This window comes from Carettochelys insculpta, chromosome 1 (genome assembly GCF_033958435.1).
Source record: "Carettochelys insculpta isolate YL-2023 chromosome 1, ASM3395843v1, whole genome shotgun sequence".
Lineage (NCBI taxonomy): Eukaryota > Metazoa > Chordata > Testudines > Carettochelyidae > Carettochelys > Carettochelys insculpta.
The window spans coordinates 258,970,811-258,992,205 of record NC_134137.1 but is presented as its reverse complement, the minus strand read 5'-3'; the positions used below and the strand labels follow the sequence as shown (position 1 = coordinate 258,992,205).

The following is a 21,395-nucleotide window of genomic DNA, read 5'->3' as shown; positions in this document are numbered from 1 at the left end:
AGCCTTCTAAAATAATAACAAATGCTGCTTTAATAACTGTAATGCTGGTGGAAGGGGCTAACCTGACAACCCAGGAGCCTGAAGTCCCATTCTACCCATAGAGCCATTCTGTGGTGTGATTACACTACAGATGACTTCTCCACACTAGTTCATCAAGCTGCCTTAAACCCACATTGGAAAGGAAGTACACGGGGGAGGATAGCTATCTCCAAGTCCACTCAGCCACTGGTGCTACTAAGATAGCCAACAAAGAGCTTGATTAATCCTTGGTGCAACCCCACTGAAGTCAGTGGACTTACACCAGAGATGAATTTAGTCCAAGGCAGGGCTTGTAAAACATGTAAACTGCTTCTGTGATATGGACCTCTGTCCACTAGAATCAAGACTGAACTCAATTCCCATCAGCCACCATCCCAGGGAGTTAGTGATGCCATGTAGCGAGGGGCTGAGTTTCAAGCCTCTTAATGGCTATATAGGTACTGCCTGCAGTGGCACACGGAATGGAAATAAAACACATACCACCAATGCATCTAAAATAACACTGTTTTTATTCTAGATTTACTTTTTCAAAGAAAATAAGTCAGCTACACCAAGCTGCTGTCAAGGAGTACCATTGAAATAAAGCCTCTATATCTTTACAAATGTTTTTTTTCCATATTGAAAGTTATGTGAATATGTTGTGCCATTACAGAAAGAGAGACGAAACAGAAGATCTATACATACATATCCTTTAGGATCTTTTCCCCTTGAAAGATAAGAATTGCAGTAATTTATTTGACAGGAATGTTTTTAGTCTAGTTGATGGGGCAGTTACAGTGTGAGACTGATTTTTTATTTGATGTCCAGCTGTTTTGCCGTGCCCAAGTGGCACATCACAAGTGTAGAGCTAGTTTACCTGGCCCATGGAGGATTCCCTGTGTGGCTCAGGCTAAGCATAAAGGCTCTACATCGCCAATGTAGGGGATGGTCCTAGGAAAATGGGACATGGCTTAGGCATCCTTATGCCCTGGTGATCTTTAGTTGCCACAGGAAATAGCCTGAATGGCCCATGGGAGGAAATATCAAGCTGTTTGGAATAATTTCCTGTTCTTCATACCCATCTGAAACTAGCTCAGCTACAGCTTAGAAGCTATCCTATATGTCTGAACACACCTGAACACAATTTCTGTGGCAATTCTTGGGGAAATTCCAGTTATTTCAGGAAAATCTCTTTTCTTTTTTTTCTCACAGGGTAAGATAATTTACCTTACCTACAAAGGAAATCAGTTGGGGTCCTAAAACAGCATCTGGCCCCCTCCTTTAACTCTTATTGAACTCCGTGCTAACAACAGTTGTTGCCAGTGAGAAGGCCCTGGAGGCTGAATTCCAATTACACCTGATATTTGGGAATAGTCACTTCTGGGATGAAATCCTGGCTCCAGGGACGTCTAGGGCAACCATGCTGAACACAGTGGCTTCAACTCATTCCTTACATAGTGTGATAAGGAATGCACAGAGCTTTATCAATCAATTTAATGCAGGCCACCAAAGAGCTAGATCCCTGTAACACTTTTGATCACCTTTAAATTCTTATAATTACTAATGGTAAAAGGCTCCAAATTCCCTTATAGATGCTATTGGTTCCATTGGCCACCTACATGTTTTGGTGAACTATCTGTGATTCACATCAGTAATATCCATTTGGTCAGCCCAATGCCTGAACAGTTTTTTCAGACAAAATTCACTATGAGTTTGCCTGACGTAAAAATTAAGGGCCAGGTTTTTAAGTGTGTTTAGGTGCCTAACTCCTATACATAGGCATTTAAATATCTAAATGGAAACTGAATGAGCCCTTGAGGATCTGTTTTAATGGGAAAACAGATTATAAGTGGCTTCTGGAAGAAAATGAACATGCAAGGGTTCAGTGCAGAGAGCACTAATTTTATCTTTATTTTATATTGTTCTTGCATATTATTCTATGGGCATGGGCCCTCATTTTCTTGAATGTCAAAATGCATACAGCTACATATAATTTAGTACAACATGTGTGCCAAGGTGTCCAATGCCAACAAACATATACCCCCAAATTTTTGGAAAGATTCTCTTGATACAGATCTCAACTTCCTGGCTGCCCCCTTGCCCGCATTTCTGTAATAATTGCACCATCTCCAAGAGGTGGCCATTCCCAACTTGGAAAAAGTTTGTATGCTGATCCAAATCTTGTAGTATGGGCATCTCTACCTCCTTTTTGTCAGTTTGTGACATCAATTCATTGCAAACAACTATGCTGAGCTAATGAGGAAAGTACTTTATGGGGGAAGTGCCAAAAAAGGGAAGGGAAATGTTATTCAAAAAGAAAAATTGGCAGTAAGAATGGAGGTAAAGGTATTAAATTACTATCTCTTGCTGAAAGACCAGTAGATCTGGCTTCACTTTTTATTTGGGTCTCTCAACACTGTCATTTTGTGTCTCATTTGAGGAACTGTAGGAAAAGGAGGCTTCTACAGAACAAAAAAAAATAAATTGCAACACCTTGAGAAGCCATAAAGTAGACTGAACTGCTCATTAAACAGAGGAAAAACAACAGTGTTCTTAACTAAAAACAAAACAGAAAAAAGCCCAAATCACAAAATAGTGCCATTTTTTTTACTATTTAAAATAGTTTCCAACTTTGTTCTTCACACGTGTTGCTACTTTTGTTGGAAGGTCACTAGTCTGTCATGAGTAAGACATGTTTGCTCAGCAGACTGTTCATTGTGAAGGGATTTCATGACTTCCCCATAAACATATGTTAAAAAGAAAGACAACTTTTAAAGGGGCATAGACAAGTTCAGATCAGACTTAAATGTTTCATTAGCTGACAAAAGCCAGTTTTGTGTGTGTGTGAGACTTTTAATCTGCTGTTCTAATCTGAAAGCGTAGTCTGCTCTTAGAGCCTCATGACATCCCGCATTATTTCTAACTTCAGATAAAATTTCCTCACTGCACAACTAAACCAATCTGATTCCACACATCCCTCTTCCCATCGCCAAGTCAGCAGTCGTAGTCTGAAAGGTAACAGTAAGGTGTGTTCTTTCAGGCTTATGTGACATTGTTAAAGATTATTGGAGGAACTTCGGTTCCGAACCTGACAACACTTTCTCATGCCTATTAAGTTAATCACATGCATGTTTGCAAGATCAGTGCCTTAGCTAGCCAATGTTTATTCCTGAGCCAGAATAGACTCTAGCGCACTCTCCCATAACTGTGTTAGCCCTGCATAGCTAAAAGGAGTATTAAAAAAAAAGGCAAAAATTGATTGTTGTCACTGAAATTAGCAACGTAACTGACGCATTTTCAGAAGATCTGGTGAATGGGAAGGTATCAATTTATCTGTGGCTCTTCTTCTGATCAGAATCATGCTTTGAAGATTCTGTTTGGTTTGCAACTGAAACATGTGCATGAGTGTGAGAACCAAAAAGAAGAAAGTTACTCCAAATTCAACAGTTTAACTTCACTGTCTCAAAGACAATGAATTTTGGAAAATAAACAGTGCATATGGGTCTTTAAAGTATATTTGCCTATGAATTCCTTCAAAGTTAATCAGAGAGATTTGTTACTAACAATGTTTAAAAGAAAGTGAACTTGACAGTCTCTTTAAGTCATTCCTGATTTAAGAAAACTGATTTAGGACTCATTTCCTGTTCACATGAAAACAAAGGGCTTATTCTACTATGTTGTCCCTTATGTGGTCATTTGAACCTGTGCAAAGTGCTAACAAATCATATATCACTACTTGCCTACCCCTGTGCTATCATTCACCATCCATTTTTCATTCTCTTTACTCAGATGTAAATGGCTACACAAGATGCCAAGCAGTGGAAAATAAAACTCTGGATAGAAGAGGGATGTTCATGAAATGAAACAAATTGCTCAAATTCTTATTTGTGAGTCTACTCAATTGCCTGGGGCTCTGCATTTTGTTAATCTGGGTTCCATTCCTAGCTTCCTAAAAGGGTGCAATGTAACTGCTAAGAGAGAAGCACAATGTGGAAATTCTTAACAACCTCCTAATTCGAGCTCCGATATGTATTTGTTTCCATCTCCTTCCTCTTCCCCTTCAAGAGGGCCCTAGACATGCAGCCAACAGGTGAATAAAGCAGAAAGAAATCAAAGAGCATTGATTTCCCACCCCCATCCGCACACAAATGTCTGTTTTCTGGGATGGAATGCTCATTGTGCCTTCAGAAAAGATGTTTATGCTCTACTCCCCACCCACTATTGCAGGTCTGAGAGGCCTGGGACAAACAACCATATTTATGTCCTTCAGACCCATTGAAATTCACCCAACTCTTGTTGAAATCTCTACCGGCATGCAATATTTTCCTAGATTAAATACATACCTAATACTAGTATTGAGGCACTAGTATTGAGCTGGAAAAATAATACAAGAAAAGATGAGTCATAATAAAAAGCAATTGTGTAAAAATTTAGAGCTAGCAAAAGGTGCCAGATTAACAATTTTGGAGAGTACAATAAAGCAGTCTCCCAGGTGATTCAATCCTTGGCACCTCTGAGGATGTCAGTTGTTGCTGGACTGAGCCTCATTTCCCACTGAGCAGCTGTCAGAAGATAATGATTTTCAGTCCTTACCAGTCTAGGCTGAATTGGAGCCAGCAACCAAGAAGCTGTCTCATTACCAATCCCTTGAGTCATCCAGTCCTTTGGAATGTGTCTCTGATGCTGGACAGAAATGATGTAGAGCAGACGCTACCGCTCTAAACCATCTGAATAAAATAGACAGGAATCTGCCCCATATACTCAAAAAGGGATGAAGAGATTCTTTTTTAAATAAAGCTTTGACCGTATTTTATTTTAATATGACCTGACTTCCTCCTTTCTCGCCCCAAACTACTCTACAACGGTTCTCTACTTCTCTACTTTGTTACAATTCTTTTAGCTGCTGATTTTGGTGAGCATCTTGTTAATTGCCTGCTTGACATGGGTGGTGGAGCTCCGTCTCCGAGTCTTGCCCTGGATCATCTTACGACGCCGTACCTCACGGCAAAGCTCGTAGAAGGCCTCCATGATGTTGCCTTCACCTGTGCAAGCGGAGCATTCGTAAAACGCACATGCCAGTTCTGTGGCCAGCTTTTCTCCTTCCTCTGTGCTGACTTGCCTGGAGTGGTCCAGGTCTGCTTTGTTCCCCACTAGGATCAGAGTAACATTCTTGGGTTTTTTCACTTCATCCAGCAAGTTCTTAAGTGGCAGCACGTCCTCAAAGCTGCCCCTGTCAGTGATGTCATAGACTAGCACAAAGCCTTCACCCCATCGTACGTGTCCTTCCTTCTGAATAGCATCCTCCTGTTTGAAAAGGAGTTTAAGGGTGAGATTATTAACTGGCTGAATACAGTTTGTAGAACTAATACCAGGTCTTCAGGTAGACATCCGCTGCTTAGGCTCATGTCTCATTGACTAAGTGGGGTTCAGACACATTTACACCTGGGCCAAGTGGATGTAAAAACACAACTTTTCTGATTTTACACCTGTGACAAAGTCAGGTCAGAGGGCTGCAGTAGAAAAGGCAGACCTAGGAGGGGAAAAGGCCCATTCCCCCATTAACTAGGGAACTAACTTACTGCAGGTCAATCAGAATCAGCTGAAAAGGAGTTGTCCCATGCAGATCAGGATCAGCCAAGACAAGGCTACCCTCACCCCATCAGGGTCAGCCAATCCCATTTCAGGGCTGCCTGAGATCTTTTTACACCCTGCCTCTGAGGTGAAAAGGAAGGGAGGAGAAGAGAGAGGCCTAGACCGATCCAGCAGCTACTATGCTAAGAGACAATAGGGGAGTGAGGAGCTTCAGGGACAGAGGCTGGGTTCCTACCCCAAGGGAAGGTGATGCACGTAAACCCCCGCCTAGGGGAAGGCTGATTGCTCAAACATGGCAAACAGGGGCGCTTTACCCAAGACCCATCCTGCCAAAGTGGGGGAGAAGTGCAGGGGCTAGCTAGGGGAAGAAGACCTCCTGCCACACACACACACTGCGAAGGTGGAGATGACTGCCCAGGGTGCAAGGCAGTGGAGGATCTGTAGCTGTGAGTGGAATAATATTGTTGTATGCCCCCATAATAGATTCTGGGGAAAAGTCTGGCGGCTTCAGATAGGTTTCTGGTGGTTTCCAGTGCGAGCCCCTGCTGGTGTTTAGTAAGAGTGAATGGTGGCTGTGGTGAGGCAGAATCAATGGTGTTTGTTTTGGTGGGTGTAACAAGTTATACATGTCCTGGCTGTGCGTGGCTGATCATAATGTATGATCAGCTGCTGTAGGCAGTAGCTGTTCAACCCCTATATTCAGGTACTGCAATGATGACTTTCAGTCAGGGCTTAGCTTCACTGGGTCTCTCTGGGACACTTCACAACCCTTGGGGGTCCTCATGGCTTGCTTAGAGCGCTATTGCTAGACTGTCTTTCTGCTCTGGATAGTGGAACCCGACAAGTAATAACCTACTAGAGCAGGGCTCTGCCACCAAAATAGTGAGAAGAGACATTGTTTTCAAATTCAGTTACAAAATCAATACTTTAAGAGCCGCAATGCATGTGAATACAAGACTGTCCTTAACAAATAATGTCAAACTGTGCTTTTTATCACCCCTATTTTAAGAACAGCATGCACACGCAGGCTACGTCTACACTAGCACACTATGTCGAAGTAGCCTATTTCGAGGTAAAAACATCGAAACAGGCTTCTTGGACGTACATCGTCTACACGTCCCCCAGGGCTGGTGTCATTGACGTTCACTGTTGAAGTAGCGACGGAGATCGTCGAAAGGAGCCGCCCCGGAAGGAAACACAGAGCACCCACACACACAAGTGCTCCCCATCGAAATAAGGGGCCAGCAAAGCCCCAAGCCACTCCCTTAAAGGGCCCCTCCCAGACACACTCGCCCTGCCCAGCACAAGATCCACAGAGCCGACAACCAGTTGCAGACCCCGTGCACACAGCATGGACCCCCAGCTGCAGCAGCAACAGCAGCCAGAAGCCCTGGCTAAGGTCTGCTGCATGTGGCGACCATAGAGCCCCGCAGGGGCTGGACAGAGTGGCTCTCAACCCCTCAGCTGATGGCTGCCATGGAGGACCCCAGACTTTACCGCCCTTCATACCCTCACCATCCCCAGGCTTTACCCCCCGCAGTCCCCAAATCTGCCCTGTATCCCCAGGCTTTACCCCCCCTTCATACCCCCATCAACCCCAGGCTTTACCCACCTCATCCCCCAAATCTGCCCCCTATCCCCAGGCTTTACTCCCTCATCCAGCAAACCTGCCCTCATCCCCAGGATTGAACCACAGCCTCCCTCCCTTGCCCCCAGGCTTAACTCCTCAGAGCGTCAACCTCTCCTCGCCAGCCCCAGGCTTAACCCACCTCAGTGTGCACAGTTCTGCAGTGGCTGCAGCCACCACCTCCTCCTGCTGCTCTCCACCACCCCCTCCTCCTTCTTGGTGATGTTCTGCGGCTCCAGCAGGGGCAGGCTTGGCTGCCCTCCCCCCAGCTCTCCTGCCAGCTTAGACTTCTGCCCACATGGGGCAGCTCCCTGCCCAGGTGGCTTTCACTCCCAGGCTCTCTGCCACAGCTGAAGGCCGAGCAGCTCCAGCTGCTGCCACTTAAACAAAAACACTAAAGTCAGTTGGCTCAATGGCTGGCAACCAAATTTAGATTTTTGTTTAAGCGGTAGCAGCCTCCGGAGCCACAAGAGGAGTCAACGGTAGTAGATCTCAGAGCCACAAGTGGTTCCTTAAAGAGCCGCATGCAGCTCCGGTGCCACAGGTTGACGGTCCCTCTACTAGGGAAATCAGGTAATGTGATCTGGGCCACGGAGGCCAGTGTTACCATAGATTACATTGCACTGATTTCATCCAGAGCCTGCATCCTACAGCCTTATGTGGGAGGCTTGTCGTGCAGAGAGACAGTTGCACCAGCTGATTAAGTGCAATACCCTGGTGCACCTGCTGAAGGTCCTTACCCAGACTTCATTACAAATAAGGCATGCAAAAATAACAGGTTCTCCAGAGGGTCATCCCCTGTCTCCACCCATTCTTCCATTTATACATGGATCTGTGTGAAGCACCTGGTTCTGGCAGCAGGGGCTCGAGTTCATCTTCATCACTGGAAGCATCGTGCATTTGCATTCCTCACACCTTTTTCTCTTGCTTGTTTGTGCATGAGAATCAAATCCTCTTGACTCTTCTCACTCACCTGGCCAGCAGTGTCTAGTATCTCCATGGAAACCACTTCATCATCGATAGTTGCCTGATGACGATAGGTAGACTCTGAAAATAATGAAGAGGTTAAAATCTAAATGCAGATTACTGAGTAGAATCTTCCGCATGTTATCATTCTATCACATGACTTGAAGTAGTGTATTGATGCGACCTAAAATTTCCCCTGTATCTGATTTCAAGCTTTCTCATCCATAGGCTCGGCCTACCTCTTCTCACTGCTAAGACCTACCATTTCTCCCCATGTAACACCCCATAACCTTCTTTTACACTAAATATCAGAACTATGGCTGTCCACAGACATAGCCTTTGTTCTGTGGGATCTCTGCAATTACCACAAAAAGACTCAACAATTTAAAAAGGTAGCCAGCCTGTTGTTCCAGTAATATTCACAAGTGTTAGTACCTGGGATAGATAGCAAAGCCACTTCTGAGATGGAATGCTTTAAAAATGGGCATAACTTTCAAAAACTAAAACAGGTTTCAATGTCTATGGTCCTATTTTTACATCAGGTCTGAATTTGTTCCAAATTGTTTATCCAAATTGGAACATGGAATTGAGGCAAACACAGTTATTCTTTTTTAAAAAAATGCTTTTGTTATTTCAGTTTATTTTTAAGAGGGAAAAGGGCTTAACTGCATTAAATACCTGTCAAACAATCAGCATGAGGTTTTTCCAAAAGATTTTCTTATAAGATCAAACTATCCAATAATGCTAAAATGAGAGGCAGGATTCCATATTTCCATCTATTTTAAAAGTTCTCAGTTACAGTAGTTGCTGGAATATATATTATTATTACCACTGGATAGAATGCTAAAAGCACATACGTGGTACAAGATGGATTTGCAGCAGCCATGAATTTGGTGCAAGATCTTGTAATTAAAAGAGGAATCCTGAGTTCACTTAGGCTAGTTCTTGGAACTGTATTTAGCTTGATTATAACCTCTTCCTAGAACACTTGATATGCCCCTCAAATTGCTGCTTGTTCGAACAGATATTATCCTATTTACTAGTATATGTATGGAGGTTGGAGTCTGGTGCTTTTTAAGTGGTCGCCATCTTGGATTTGTGCCTTGCTGAAAGCCCAGCAAGAGACCCTTTTAAATCCATGCTGTGACAGCACATTTTTTTACTAATTTGGAGGGAAGAGTGACTGCCTGAAACACCAATGCCACTTCTTTGAGGTCTCCAATTCAAAAAGTGACCGTGCCTGTCATCGCTTAGCTTGAAATCTGATCCACTCAGAGCTGTAAGTGGTGTGGCTGCAGACCAGGGATCTGCTCAAGCTGCCTGCTAAGCATAGCCCTTACATTGTAATAGAATTACAGAACAGCGAGGTTTATTTTCAGAATGTTTCTTTGAAGCATGCTGAAATCATCCCTTTCCTTTTTTCTAGCAGAGTCTTAAAGCGACATGTATGATTTAAAAGAATTGCCAAGGGGAGTCAAATAGACACCCTCTCCATGGCACAGGAAAATAAGGGTATATTTGTTGCCTCTAAAGTTTCAGAAATAGGAAACTAAATAATTAGGGACATGAGGGCACTTGCTATTTCTTAATGAGTAGCTAACACTTAAGTGTGATAACTTTTGACCTACAACTTGGAAAAGGATCCATGCTAACATTCAGATATTACTTTTTCCAGCTAACAGATGGCCTACATCAGAAGTCAAATGCACATGGTATAAAACTGTAGCCAGCAATTCTAAATGCTTTTCATTGTCAGAGATTTACATTTTATTTGGTGCAAATCTCTTCAATGGGAATGGGAGGATGTGCTCAAGGAAACTTATTTATTGAACCAGAACTTCTGAAAGGTTTTATATTCTGTGACTGTCTCCCTTCTCTGCTGAAGGATGCCATCTCTCCAGAAAAATGTGCTTGAACTCTCACATTACTTTCCCTCACCCAAAATGCTCCCCATCACCCAAAAACTAAATTGTCCTCTTCACCTCCATTGGTTTGTGTGGAGCAGATGCCAAAATATGGACAAATGGGCAGGACCCTCCATCAATCAATCAGGCAGGTGGAAACCAAATGGTAAGTGCCTTTGTCTTCAGTTTTTATTGGTTTAAAATTTCCCAAGAACTTATGGGTGCTTGTAGTGAAAATGGGCAAAACTTTGTGCAAAAATTAACTTTCCAGTTTTCTGCATCATATCAGGGTTAATAATGGGGATGCAAGAACAGGGGTGTGGCTGCCAGGGAAGGGAGCAATAAATAGAGAAAAGTAAAGCCAGGAGTGAAGAGGTGGAAGAGATGAGGGAGCCACCTCCTCATGTTGTCTTCTCCATCTTTTCCAGGTCTGGTTCCACTCTGAGAAAAGAGTCAGCAATTCAATTAGCTGTTAGCCCTCAAAACAGGAGTTCAGTCGGATTTATGTAGGGCAAATACCTGGTTTTGGCCTTCTACCCAGGGTGAATTTTATCTTGGATGTATAGCACTGATACGGGTAAGAGATGTGTGAAATATTGATATAGGTTGAACCTCCCTAATCTGGCACACTCTCATCTGACAACATCCGTAATCTGGCATGATTTTATTCAGCCAGATGACCACTTAGCATGGTTGTGGTCAAGCCTCTTGTGGTCCCATAAAGTTTGTTTCTAACCACCAGCTCTCAGTGTTCTGTGCTGTTATTGAGAGGTAATTTACCCCTAAACTTCTTGTCAGAGCCCAGTAAGCAGTGAAATTATTGATAATGCTACTAGACAATATTGACCTCCTGTGGTCTGGAAAATTCTCTCATTCAGCACTGGTCAGGTCCTGAGATTGCTGGACAAGAGAGGTTCAACCTGTAGTTGTTTAAGGTAAAGATGTATGAGGTTTGTAGATTTGGGAGAATTCAAACAATATTTAGCATTATCTAGATGTATATGAAAAATCAAAAAGCTATTATTAGTCTAAAACAGTTGGGTCTGAATTTTGACTCAGCAGGTGGGATCTTCTAAAAAATCCAGTGAATTAAAGACTGAGGCTAGAAGCCATGACATGTTGACTTGACTTTGCATTTCTGTAATACTTCCCACAGAACCGTAGCTTGTTTTGCAGTAGCGCAATACCACTGCCCCTCTTCACTGTACATATGGAGACAGTGCCACAAAGAAGCTAGTAAAATGGTTTGACTGGGAGTTGACATGGGCTAGTTCAGAAGTTCTCAAATTGTGGTGAGTGAATCACCAGTGGTCCCTGTGTTCCATTCAGAGAATCACTGGTGGTCTGTGCAGGTATGGATTTACTAATTAGGTCCGTGGACCCTGGAGAAGGTATACATGTAAAGTGAGTTGGTGGCCATGGTGAGGGGAGGGGGGACGGCAGTGGGTGGAAAGAGGGGATAGGTGGAATTTCAGGATGTGCAGGGCCACAACAGCCAGAAAAAGAGGTGACTTTCTCCAGCTCCAGGGCTGCACCTGCTGGGGAGTGATGGCCCTCCTTCCCAGCCCAGCTTGGGGGCTGCTGTGGCAGGGGAGAGCCCCCTTCCTTCTCAGCCCCAGCTTGGAAGCTGCTGAGAGGGGGTGTGGGAGAGAAAAACAGACCCACTCATTTCCAGTCCAGCTCATTACCTACCAGGGTGGAGAAAAGAGAGACTTCCCTTCTCCTTCCCAGCCCTCATTTGGTTGCTGTTGCAGAAAAGAAGACACAGAACCCCCTGAATAACTGCTACAATGTAATGGGAATCACTGGCCCAGACCAGTGAGTTCCACTGTATTTGGGGAGAGGTATGGAAAATATTAAGTCAAGTCTTTATCTGGTATAGCTCTGGCTCTTCAGAGAATTCCCATTAACCCGTGAATAGGAAGCAGCACCAAGTGTGGTGGGGCTGCTAGTAGGCATGTTGTATGACAAAATTCTTATTTGCAAGTTGTCCTACTATACCACATACATAAGAAAGGTAAGAATATGTAGATTAAAATATGAGTTACTTGCACTTATCTGTAGAAGAAAAAAGTTTATTGTTATTAAAGGTGTTGTATATGTAGTGCTTTTATCCAAACCGATTTACAATAGCTGGCAAACGGCACAAATATTTGGAAATATCATTGTGGTCCACTGAGACACTCAGCAATATTCAAGTGGTCTATGAAAAAAGTTTGAGAACTCTGATTTAGTTGATGAGGCATAGATCTAACAGAGGACAGCTGCCTTCTAATTATGGTCATGATATGGACTTTGCAGGTCTTTGCAGGGCAACTTCTTCAGGCTTGGCTTCCCTGCCTGTACCACACACTAGGGGATCAGGTAATCATTCAATACTGTAATTATATGGCTAACTCATATTAGATGCAAGGAAAATTGTATAATTTTATTCTTCTGTCCATACATGCTTGAATTACTAGAATTTTGCTGGCTCCTCAGGAGCCAGTCAGCTGTGGTCAGAGCTGCGGTAACCTAATAAACATCAGAAATATCAAAACAGGGGCATAAAATTTACCGCTTGACCCCCATGTCACATTTCATAAAATATATTTTGAAAAATATGGGGTTGCTGACCATATTGCTTTGGATCTATACTTCTGATGGTTTTACTTTGTATAACAGTGCATTCTGCAGCCCTTTTATTTAATAATACACACTTAACTCTTGCAAGAGTCATCATGTGAAAAATGAAAGCTCATCCTTTAAACATTTAGACCATACCAAGGCTTCTAAGAAGCATTTCTGAAGTAACATTAATTTGTTTATTTTTTTAGCCTACAGTATATTGTCACAATAATTCAGTCCCCATTAACTAATCAACTTCTAAATTCCCACACATGGAAAATCATTTATAAAGAGAAGCCAAAAAAAACCCCAAACAAACAAAAAACCGACTGAAAGTTTCTCCTGGGCTTATTTGTTCTATCCTGTTAATAAGTGCATCACAGAATCACTGTATTCTTCTCAACAGTGGGTTAATAGTCATTATGAAAAAAATACTTTTTTAAATTATAGAGAGAAAATGCTGAAGTACATGATCCACTGAATGCAAATCTGAATGTCCTCCAAACCCTGAGGTGATCAATCTAATAACATCTCTGTGCGGTGTCTGTAAAATATTCAAGGGAGATTTGGGTTGTATTTACTTGACCAATAAGTACATTCTTTTGTCCTGAATAAAACTTAATTGGTCAATGCATTTGTTACAGAGAACATATTTCAATTCTGGGGGAAATTTTTTCCTCTGAGATCCACTTTGTAGCTCTTGGACCACATGCTCAGTTTGCATAAATAGTCTTTAATGGCAGTAGACCAACTTAGGGTCTGGTCTCTTAAATGTCTTGCTTACTACAAGTTCCATGCATATGGGGAGAGCACAAAATGAGGGTAAATCATAGTCTTACATCTCTGAAAAGAGATGTTTTCTTTATGCTTTTAGTAACTTATTTATTGTAGGAATAGGCAACCCAGGTTGAATGAGATAAACACCTAGACAAATTTATGCCCTGACTTGAACATTAGCCAGGTCTGTTGAGCACAGATTGGCTCAAATTCCTTTCTCATCCAGAGCTTTGGCTCATGTCCATCTCTAGTTTCAGTGTTCAAAAAAGACAGCCTAACTGGGAGGTGAAGTATAGAAATAGTGTGAGAAAGTTTGTGTGTTTGGTATTTTGCCCTCCCATGGAACCTAGAAACTCTGGAGATCTAGAGAAAAAGCCTCTTCTGTGAAACTTTCAGACCAGTCTGTAGAGCAATCAGATGCAGATAAGAGGAAATGAGATGCAAGAATGTGAATTTTTGATTACTTAATTGCACTGAACTTTAAAATCATCATTTAAAAACTTCATTTTCCTTCTAATGAAGAAATACGCATAGGAGACTACTTTGCCATAAAAATCCATGCAACTCTATGGAGGTCCCTGGGATTTCATGGGAAATACGCCCGCAGAATCAGTCTCCATCTCATTTGAGAACAGTAATGTTCCACATCCCATATGTTTGTCTCTAAGGCTACACTAGAAGCATCCGTCTACAGAAGTTACCGTTGGAAGAGATGTTCTGACAAAACTTCTGTTGACAGATCGCATCTACAAGTAAAAGCAGATTGATCTTTTGAGCCACTTTGTTGACAAAAGAGCCCCCAGGAGTGTCTGCACAGCTTTTTTGTTGATAGTTTCTGTCAACAAAATGCATTTTGTGTGTGGATGCTCCATAAGTTTTGTCAACAAAACCCTCTAGTGTAGACATAGCATCTTAGTGTAAAGTTTACGATACCAACTGCAACATTAAGCTACTCATTTCAGCAGAAATGTGGGTCTAGAATATAGGGGAGTTGCAGATGTATTTTACAAATATTTTGTGCCAACTGTCTGAGCAGCAGTCTCTGTCCCTAACCAGGGCCTTGCTAAGGCCAGGCAAGGAGATACACAATGATATCAGAAAGTCCACAGGATTTCCTAGGCTATGTCAGTAATTAATGATTTTTTTTAAATTTTAACATTTCATGTTTAACTCTCTCTCATTCCAGTCCAAGCAGAGTCTCTAATCCTCAGTGGGAATTACGTCCATGACAAGCTTCATGTTCAGCTCATAATTTTGCTCACAATTTATTATTTTTTCATCGCTTTTTTGAGGCACAGAGCAAGCATGGGGAATTTTAGTCCATCCAGCAAATGTTTCAGAAAATGACCAGGAATAAATAGGGCTAACCAATTTGCAATTATAACTACTATGGGAATAGCTTGTGCCCAGTTTCATACTTCCTGCTGTATTCCATTTATTTAAAGGTGTTTTAGGATACTGCATATATTTAAAGGCTGCTATGAAACAGGCACTGCCTTCAGGAATGCTACATATTGAGACTAATATTAAAGAAAGTATAAAAGTTAAATAAATGATGCACGCATTGTTCCAAGATTCTTCCTTTGCTGTTCTTCATGGTGGCCTCTCTCTTTTGAGTCTGCATGGCAAAGGACAATGTCATTTAAAAAGTTCTGGGCCATGCCCATCTGCTTCCAATGGATACTTCAGAGAAACCAGAAATGTTTTCACAGCCCATTTCTGATAATACATTTTATATAAATTCCCACCATAGAGGAGTATGATGGGAGGCAACAGAAGATATCTGAAATGTGTATGAAGTCAAGTTAATGTTTCTTTGTGAGTGGAAAATTTAGTCTGGGAGAGGTGCCTACCATGAAGTCCAAGGAAATGGTGTAGAGTCCCATCCTGTTTAACACTGTTGATCCAGAAGGAATGAGTAACATTAATAAAATTCACAGGTAGTGCCAAGGGGCAGATTGCAGCTGGCCCAGCATAAGGCTCCATTCCACTACATCATCAAGCACAGTAGTAGTAGTAGGCATCCTTCAGTCTGCATAGACTATGGATTGCGCCCTTTAAACTTTCAATTGAGGGCTTCATTTACAGCGTCTATGGTGACTATGAAGACCCACATGAGAGTGACAGTCCTTGCTGCATCTCTTGCAGATGTAGTGGGTGTCTGGCAAGTCCTTATTGTGCTTTCTGTGCGCTCGCTTCTCCTCTGCTGGCTGTCTGATCTTCATCTCGCCCTTCTGAAGGCCCTTGCGTAACCCCTGCCCCCATCTGCTGTGGTCGTCTGCTAGTTCTTCCCAGTTGTCCAGCTCGATGTCTACCTCTCTGAGGTCTCTCTTGCAGACATCTTTGTAGCTCAACTGGGGGTGTCCAGGAGGTCTCTTGCCAGAGGCTAGCTCACCATACAGGATGTCTTTTGGAATTCTTCCATCATTCATCCTGTGGACGTGGCCAAGCCAGCGGAGCCGACGCTGCCTGAGAAGGGTGTGCATGGTTGGGATTCCAGCTTGCTCGAGGACGGCGGTGTTGGTCACTCTGTACGTCCATGATATTCCAAGGATGTGCCTGAGGCAACGCAAGTGGAAGACGTAACTACTAGTCCTTTAGGTTCTCTTGCATGTCGTGTACTATCAAGTAAGGATTTTTAGTCTCCCTCCACCTCCCCCATGTGTAAAATATGCAGCATCTGAGGCATTCTCTTGAGACACAGATCTCTTATACTCGTCTAAATTGGCTCCCATCAGCTCATGGGAATAAGAGGACTTCAAAGTAGGCGGGGTCCTTTCGAAAAGGAACCCCGTCGGGATGAGCCGCACGGCGGCGAGCCGCGTCAATTTCGAAGCGCCGCTGCCGCCCGCATGCTAATGAAGCGCTGAATATGCATTTCAGCGCTTCATTAGTAAACTTCGAAATGGCCATTTGCATGGCCATTTCGAAGTTTGGGGCACGTGTAGACACAGCCTATATGTTTTCACAGTTTCCAAAATGCAGTGCACTGCACTAAAACAGTCAGAAAAATGCTAGGCATCAAGCTGACATGGGGCACTTTACCAGCTTTAGTAGTTAGACCCTTTTAAATTGTGAGGTCTGAAAAGTTTCCATCCAAGAATCTTAAAAAGAGCTGTCTGAGGTGTTCACTTAGACCCCCCTCCTCAAAGAAGTCTAGAGAAGTTTTAATGAGTTAACATTTACAAAGTTTTAAAGGTCAGTGCCTGAAATGTGAAAAGCAATGCAAATCTGTATTTTGAGCAAGAATCTACCAGTGCAATAGCGAAAAACAAGGAGGGATATTTTGCTTCTCCTTTCCAAATAACACAAACTCTTCTGTTTATAGCATTTACCTAACTCTAGTGTATTGTTTGACTGTGATGAAGGGGGAAAAGGTGCCCATGGAGAAGCCAGGGACAGGGGATAATGGTAAAGAATATAGAGTTTAAATTTTAATCATCTTATGTTGTTATTTAAGTTTTCTTGATGCAACAAATAGAGGTTTGGTCTACACTAGACCTTACAGTTGACTGCAGATATGCAAATCTAGCTATGGCAATTGCATAGCTAGAATCAATGTATCTGCAGCCAACTGTAAGGACTGCCCTTACTGAGAGAGGTGAATGGGAGCATTTCTCCCATCAACCTCCCTTACTCCTTGTGATAGGAGGAGTAAGAGGGTTGACTGCTAACCCCAGAGAGGCTGATTTTGCACATCTTTACCAGACGCATGAAATCGAACTCTGGAAGATCATCCCTGAACAGGTCGATCTCTTGGTAAGTATAGACAAGACCTAATAGAATTAGTGACTGTATTGTTTGGGATTATTAGCTCTCTTAGAGCAATTTATTAGCAGTATACCTACCTGCGTAGGCAACCCATTACTCTGGGAGATGGCAGCCAGGTCAACAGAAGAACTCATCTGTTGATCTAACACTGTCTAAACTAGGAATTAGGTTGATATATCTATGTCTTGCTGGGGAATGGATTTTTCACACACAGCTGTTCTGGACCAGAATATTGTCTGTAAATATGTAGCCCAAAACTACACTGGTCTTTGTTGTGCTTAGCATGGTGACAAGTATCAGAGAGGCAGCTGTGTTAGTCTGTATCTTCAAGAACAACAAAAAGTTCTGTGGCACCTTGTAAACTAACAGTTGTGTGTGTGTGTGTATTGGTCGTATTGGTCAAACTGGACAGTCTCTACATAAAGAATAAAGGGACACAAATCAGATATCAGGAACGGTAACAAAGAAAAGCCTGTCAGAGAATGCTTCAGTCTCCTTGAAAACTCAGTAATACATTTAAAAGTAGCCATCCTGCACAAAAAAAACTTCAAAAACAGACTCAAAAGAGTAATTGCAGAGCTTCAATTCATTTGCAAATTTGATACCATCACCCAAGGATTGAACAGCGACTGAGAGTGGCTGGCCAATTACAACAGCAGTTTCTCCTCTATTGATGTTCACACCTCTACATTAGCTATTGATAATGGGCTGCAGCCTCCCTTACTGAATTGACCTGGTTTCTCCTCTCTTGATGTTCACAACTCCACATTTGCTGCTGATAATGGCTACGTCTACACTAGCCCCAAACTTCGAAATGGCCACGCAAATGGCCATTTCGAAGTTTACTAATGAAGCGCTGAAATGCATATTCAGCGCTTCATTAGCATGTGGGCGGCCGCGGCACTTCAAAATTGACGCGCCTCGCCGCCGTGCGGCTCGTCCCAATGGGGCTTCTTTTCGAAAGGACCCCGACTACTTCGAAGTCCCCTTATTCCCATGAGCTGATGGGAATAAGGGGACTTCGAAGTAGCCGGGGTCCTTTCGAAAAGAAGCCCCATTGGGACGAGCCGCACGGCGGCGAGGTGCGTCAATTTTGAAGTGCCGCGGCCTCCCGCATGCTAATGAAGCGCTGAATATGCATTTCAGCGCTTCATTAGTAAACTTCGAAATGGCCATTTGCGTGGCCATTTCAAAGTTTGGGGCTAGTGTAGACATGGCCAATAGGCCACATCCTCTGTGACTGAACTGATCGTGTCAACTCTGGCCCCCCCCCTCCGTCTTGACTGGAACTCCCTCCTTTTCGTGAGACTATAAATTTAGACACTCCTCTGGAACACCCACTCAGGCATTTGATGAAGCAGGTCTTTGCTCACAAAATTTCTCTTTTTAAGGTGTCACAGGACTTCTTCTTGTCTTTGGTATGCTGTCACTCTGCAACCTTGCTTGGTGTCTCTCTATCACAGTGGGTCTTAATGTTTTAATATTTCTGATATCTCCCTAGGATTGTCAGCCCTCCGAGATTGGCCTGGAATCTCCAGGAATTAAGGATTAATCTTTTAATATTAGGCTATATAAATCCACCCATCCAAAACTGGCAACCCTATGTTTCTTCTTTGCTTTGGATTTCTCCTTCTCCCACCAGAGGCATTTTCCCTGAGTGAATCTCATTTTATTTTTCTCATACTCCCAACTGCCTTGTATGTTGTTTTTCTTAAATTACTAATATTTGCAGCCACTATCAATGTAGGCCGTTATCACAGCAGTCATGTCACAGCATACTCTGAGGAAGATTCATACATTTCCGACTATGATCCCGTCTTATCAACTCTGGTGAACAGAATTCATACCTTTCAAAGTCAATAGGTGAAATTCTGGCAAAACTCAAATTGACCTCAAAGGGAGCCATGATTTTGCTCACTGAGACCACTCCTGAATAACTGCTCACCAATGCCACTTACAGATCATGATATGGTCTCTTGGGCGAAACAGATCCCTATTTTAGAGAGCCAATACAAGATGTATGCACATCTGCAGGGCTTACATAGGACTCAGGGCCTCTGCATACATATGACTAATTCTCTTCCGAAGAAGCTATTGTCTGGCAGGCATGATGTACTTGTTATTCTGCTGTCATGGCAACAGGCACTGGCAGGGCTGCCCCAAAGGGTCATCCTGAAGTTGTGCCCTTGCAAACACTTCTGCCTGCCTGTTATAAGCTACAGTGCTGCACCTATGCTAGGCCAGTGAGGTGGCAATCAAATGCTCATGCTACCATTGCCTAGCAATCAGAAAGCATCAGATTTAGTGTTACTTAGGACTTGGGGTGGTCCTAGCCACAGAGGTGAATTTCACCCTGCACATGTGGTTTGATGGATTTTTGTTTTAAATATATAACTAGGGCAAAAATAAAATGGAGAGCAAATATTTCCAGTTCTATGTCAACATACACCACAGAGGAGTGTTGTTGATAATTGATGGTTGTGAAGCACTTTTAGATTGTTGGTTAAAATGTATGATAGATGTGCCTAGTGTCTTTAGATGTTTCTAAAAACGTATTCTCTTGTTTACAGGAAATTGTGGTCTTATTATAGAAACAGATGTATGGTAAAAGCATCCTGGTCCTCAACTCCTGCTGCTCCCACCCCTTCTCCTTACTTATATCCTAACTAGAGAAAAGCCTGAGCTGAAACACCAAATTCATACGCCTGAAACTTTGGAACAACTGTGGATCTGGATTTAGCTCTTGAAGTTTGCAGCTTTGGCCTATCGTTACTTTTCTCTGTGCCTTCTGTGTCATCTGTGGGCGTACATAGCACAATATTTTTGATTTAATATGAACAGAGGTTGATATACCTCATCTCCTTGGGCATAAAAGCAACTAGAAGAGCCCTGAAAATCCATGGACTGCCACAGATACCCTAGTCTGTGGATTTGGATAACTGCAGACCATGTTTGAGGCTCACATGTGGATACAGGTATTGTATTGCACAGGGGTTGGGCAGTTAGCCTCCATGGCTTGGTACCTTTAAAAACATAGCAAACACCTAGCAAGAAAATGATAGAAAGATGTGTTGAATTAAGCAATAATGATCAAGATGTAGGGCAACCAAGAGATACCTGTTGGTTAATACTCACTAGGTAATGGACTCTGCTGATATTATGATTCCTATTAAGCTGAGAATTGAAAAATAACAACTATAATTGCACGCACTTTATTAAGGATGATACAGTTGTGCAGGTCACAGCTCAGAACAACTGCATCTCTTCTCCTCCTCTATGGTCCAGCAAAGGTGTCCACTCTTAGGCTTTTGGCATAATATCCATGTCCTGTGTGACATGTTTGTCTCCCTCCTGACTGGGATATTTCCAGGCTGATAGCTCCTTGGCTACAATAAGAATTCCACAGCAAAATCAGGCTTCTTAAGCTGGCTGTGCTACTTTTCTCCTCAAAGACAGTGCATGGTGTAATTGCAACAGCTGCTACCTCACACAGCCTTTTTAAGCAAGCACATTTATCCCTAAGGTAAAAGCATTAAAGTTAAAATATATTAAAAACAATAAAAGAACCTACAGACATGCTAATAAGCATACCAAAGATCAACCTCACTGTAACATGACAATCCTTCAATCTCCATCAAGGGGTTAGCCCATGATTATATCTTTGCTACTCTTTTTTTGCTCAGAACAAGAACACAGACTGGGTCAGATGCTTCCAATCCTTCCTAGGAAAGCTTGGGGGTGCTCCTTGGACAGAACGTCATGTCCATTAGTTGGTTTAGGGAAAAAGTCCAGAATACGTTTTAATGCAAGCTATTTGTCTGTTGGTGTGTAGTAGGCATGAGGCTTACTGGTTAACCAGCCCTTGCCAGTTATCTCCGGAGGCGGCAGCCAGCTGTGCTGGGTCAGAGCAGCCTCAGCTGCTGAGCAGCAGCACCTAAGTTAAAACTGTTAACCAGCTAAGCACTATTGTTTAATTCATGGTTTCCCAAACTGGAGGGTGTGCCCCCCCAGGATGGGGGCATGAAGAAATTCCAGGGGGGTGTGAGGCAACCCAGCCCCCCCCCCCCCCATTTCCCTCACCCAAAGAAAAAGCTGGCACTTGCTTCCGGCTTTCAGCCCCTGCCATTTCATGT

At 42.9% G+C, this 21,395-nt stretch overlaps 1 protein-coding gene across 2 annotated transcripts in view; it reads right to left on the bottom strand.

The window, feature by feature from the left end:
- Window positions 1-537: 537 nt before the first annotated feature.
- Window positions 538-21,395, bottom strand: part of RERG (RAS like estrogen regulated growth inhibitor) — a 138,659-nt gene continuing 117,801 nt past the window's right edge. For both annotated transcript variants that reach the window (XM_074983744.1, XM_074983745.1), the window contains 2 exons: window positions 8,211-8,284; window positions 538-5,322 (listed from right to left, as the gene is read on the bottom strand). In XM_074983744.1, the coding sequence (XP_074839845.1) occupies window positions 4,915-5,322; window positions 8,211-8,284 (482 nt within the window). In that variant the 3' untranslated portion in view covers window positions 538-4,914. The remainder of the gene's footprint in view (window positions 5,323-8,210; window positions 8,285-21,395) is intronic.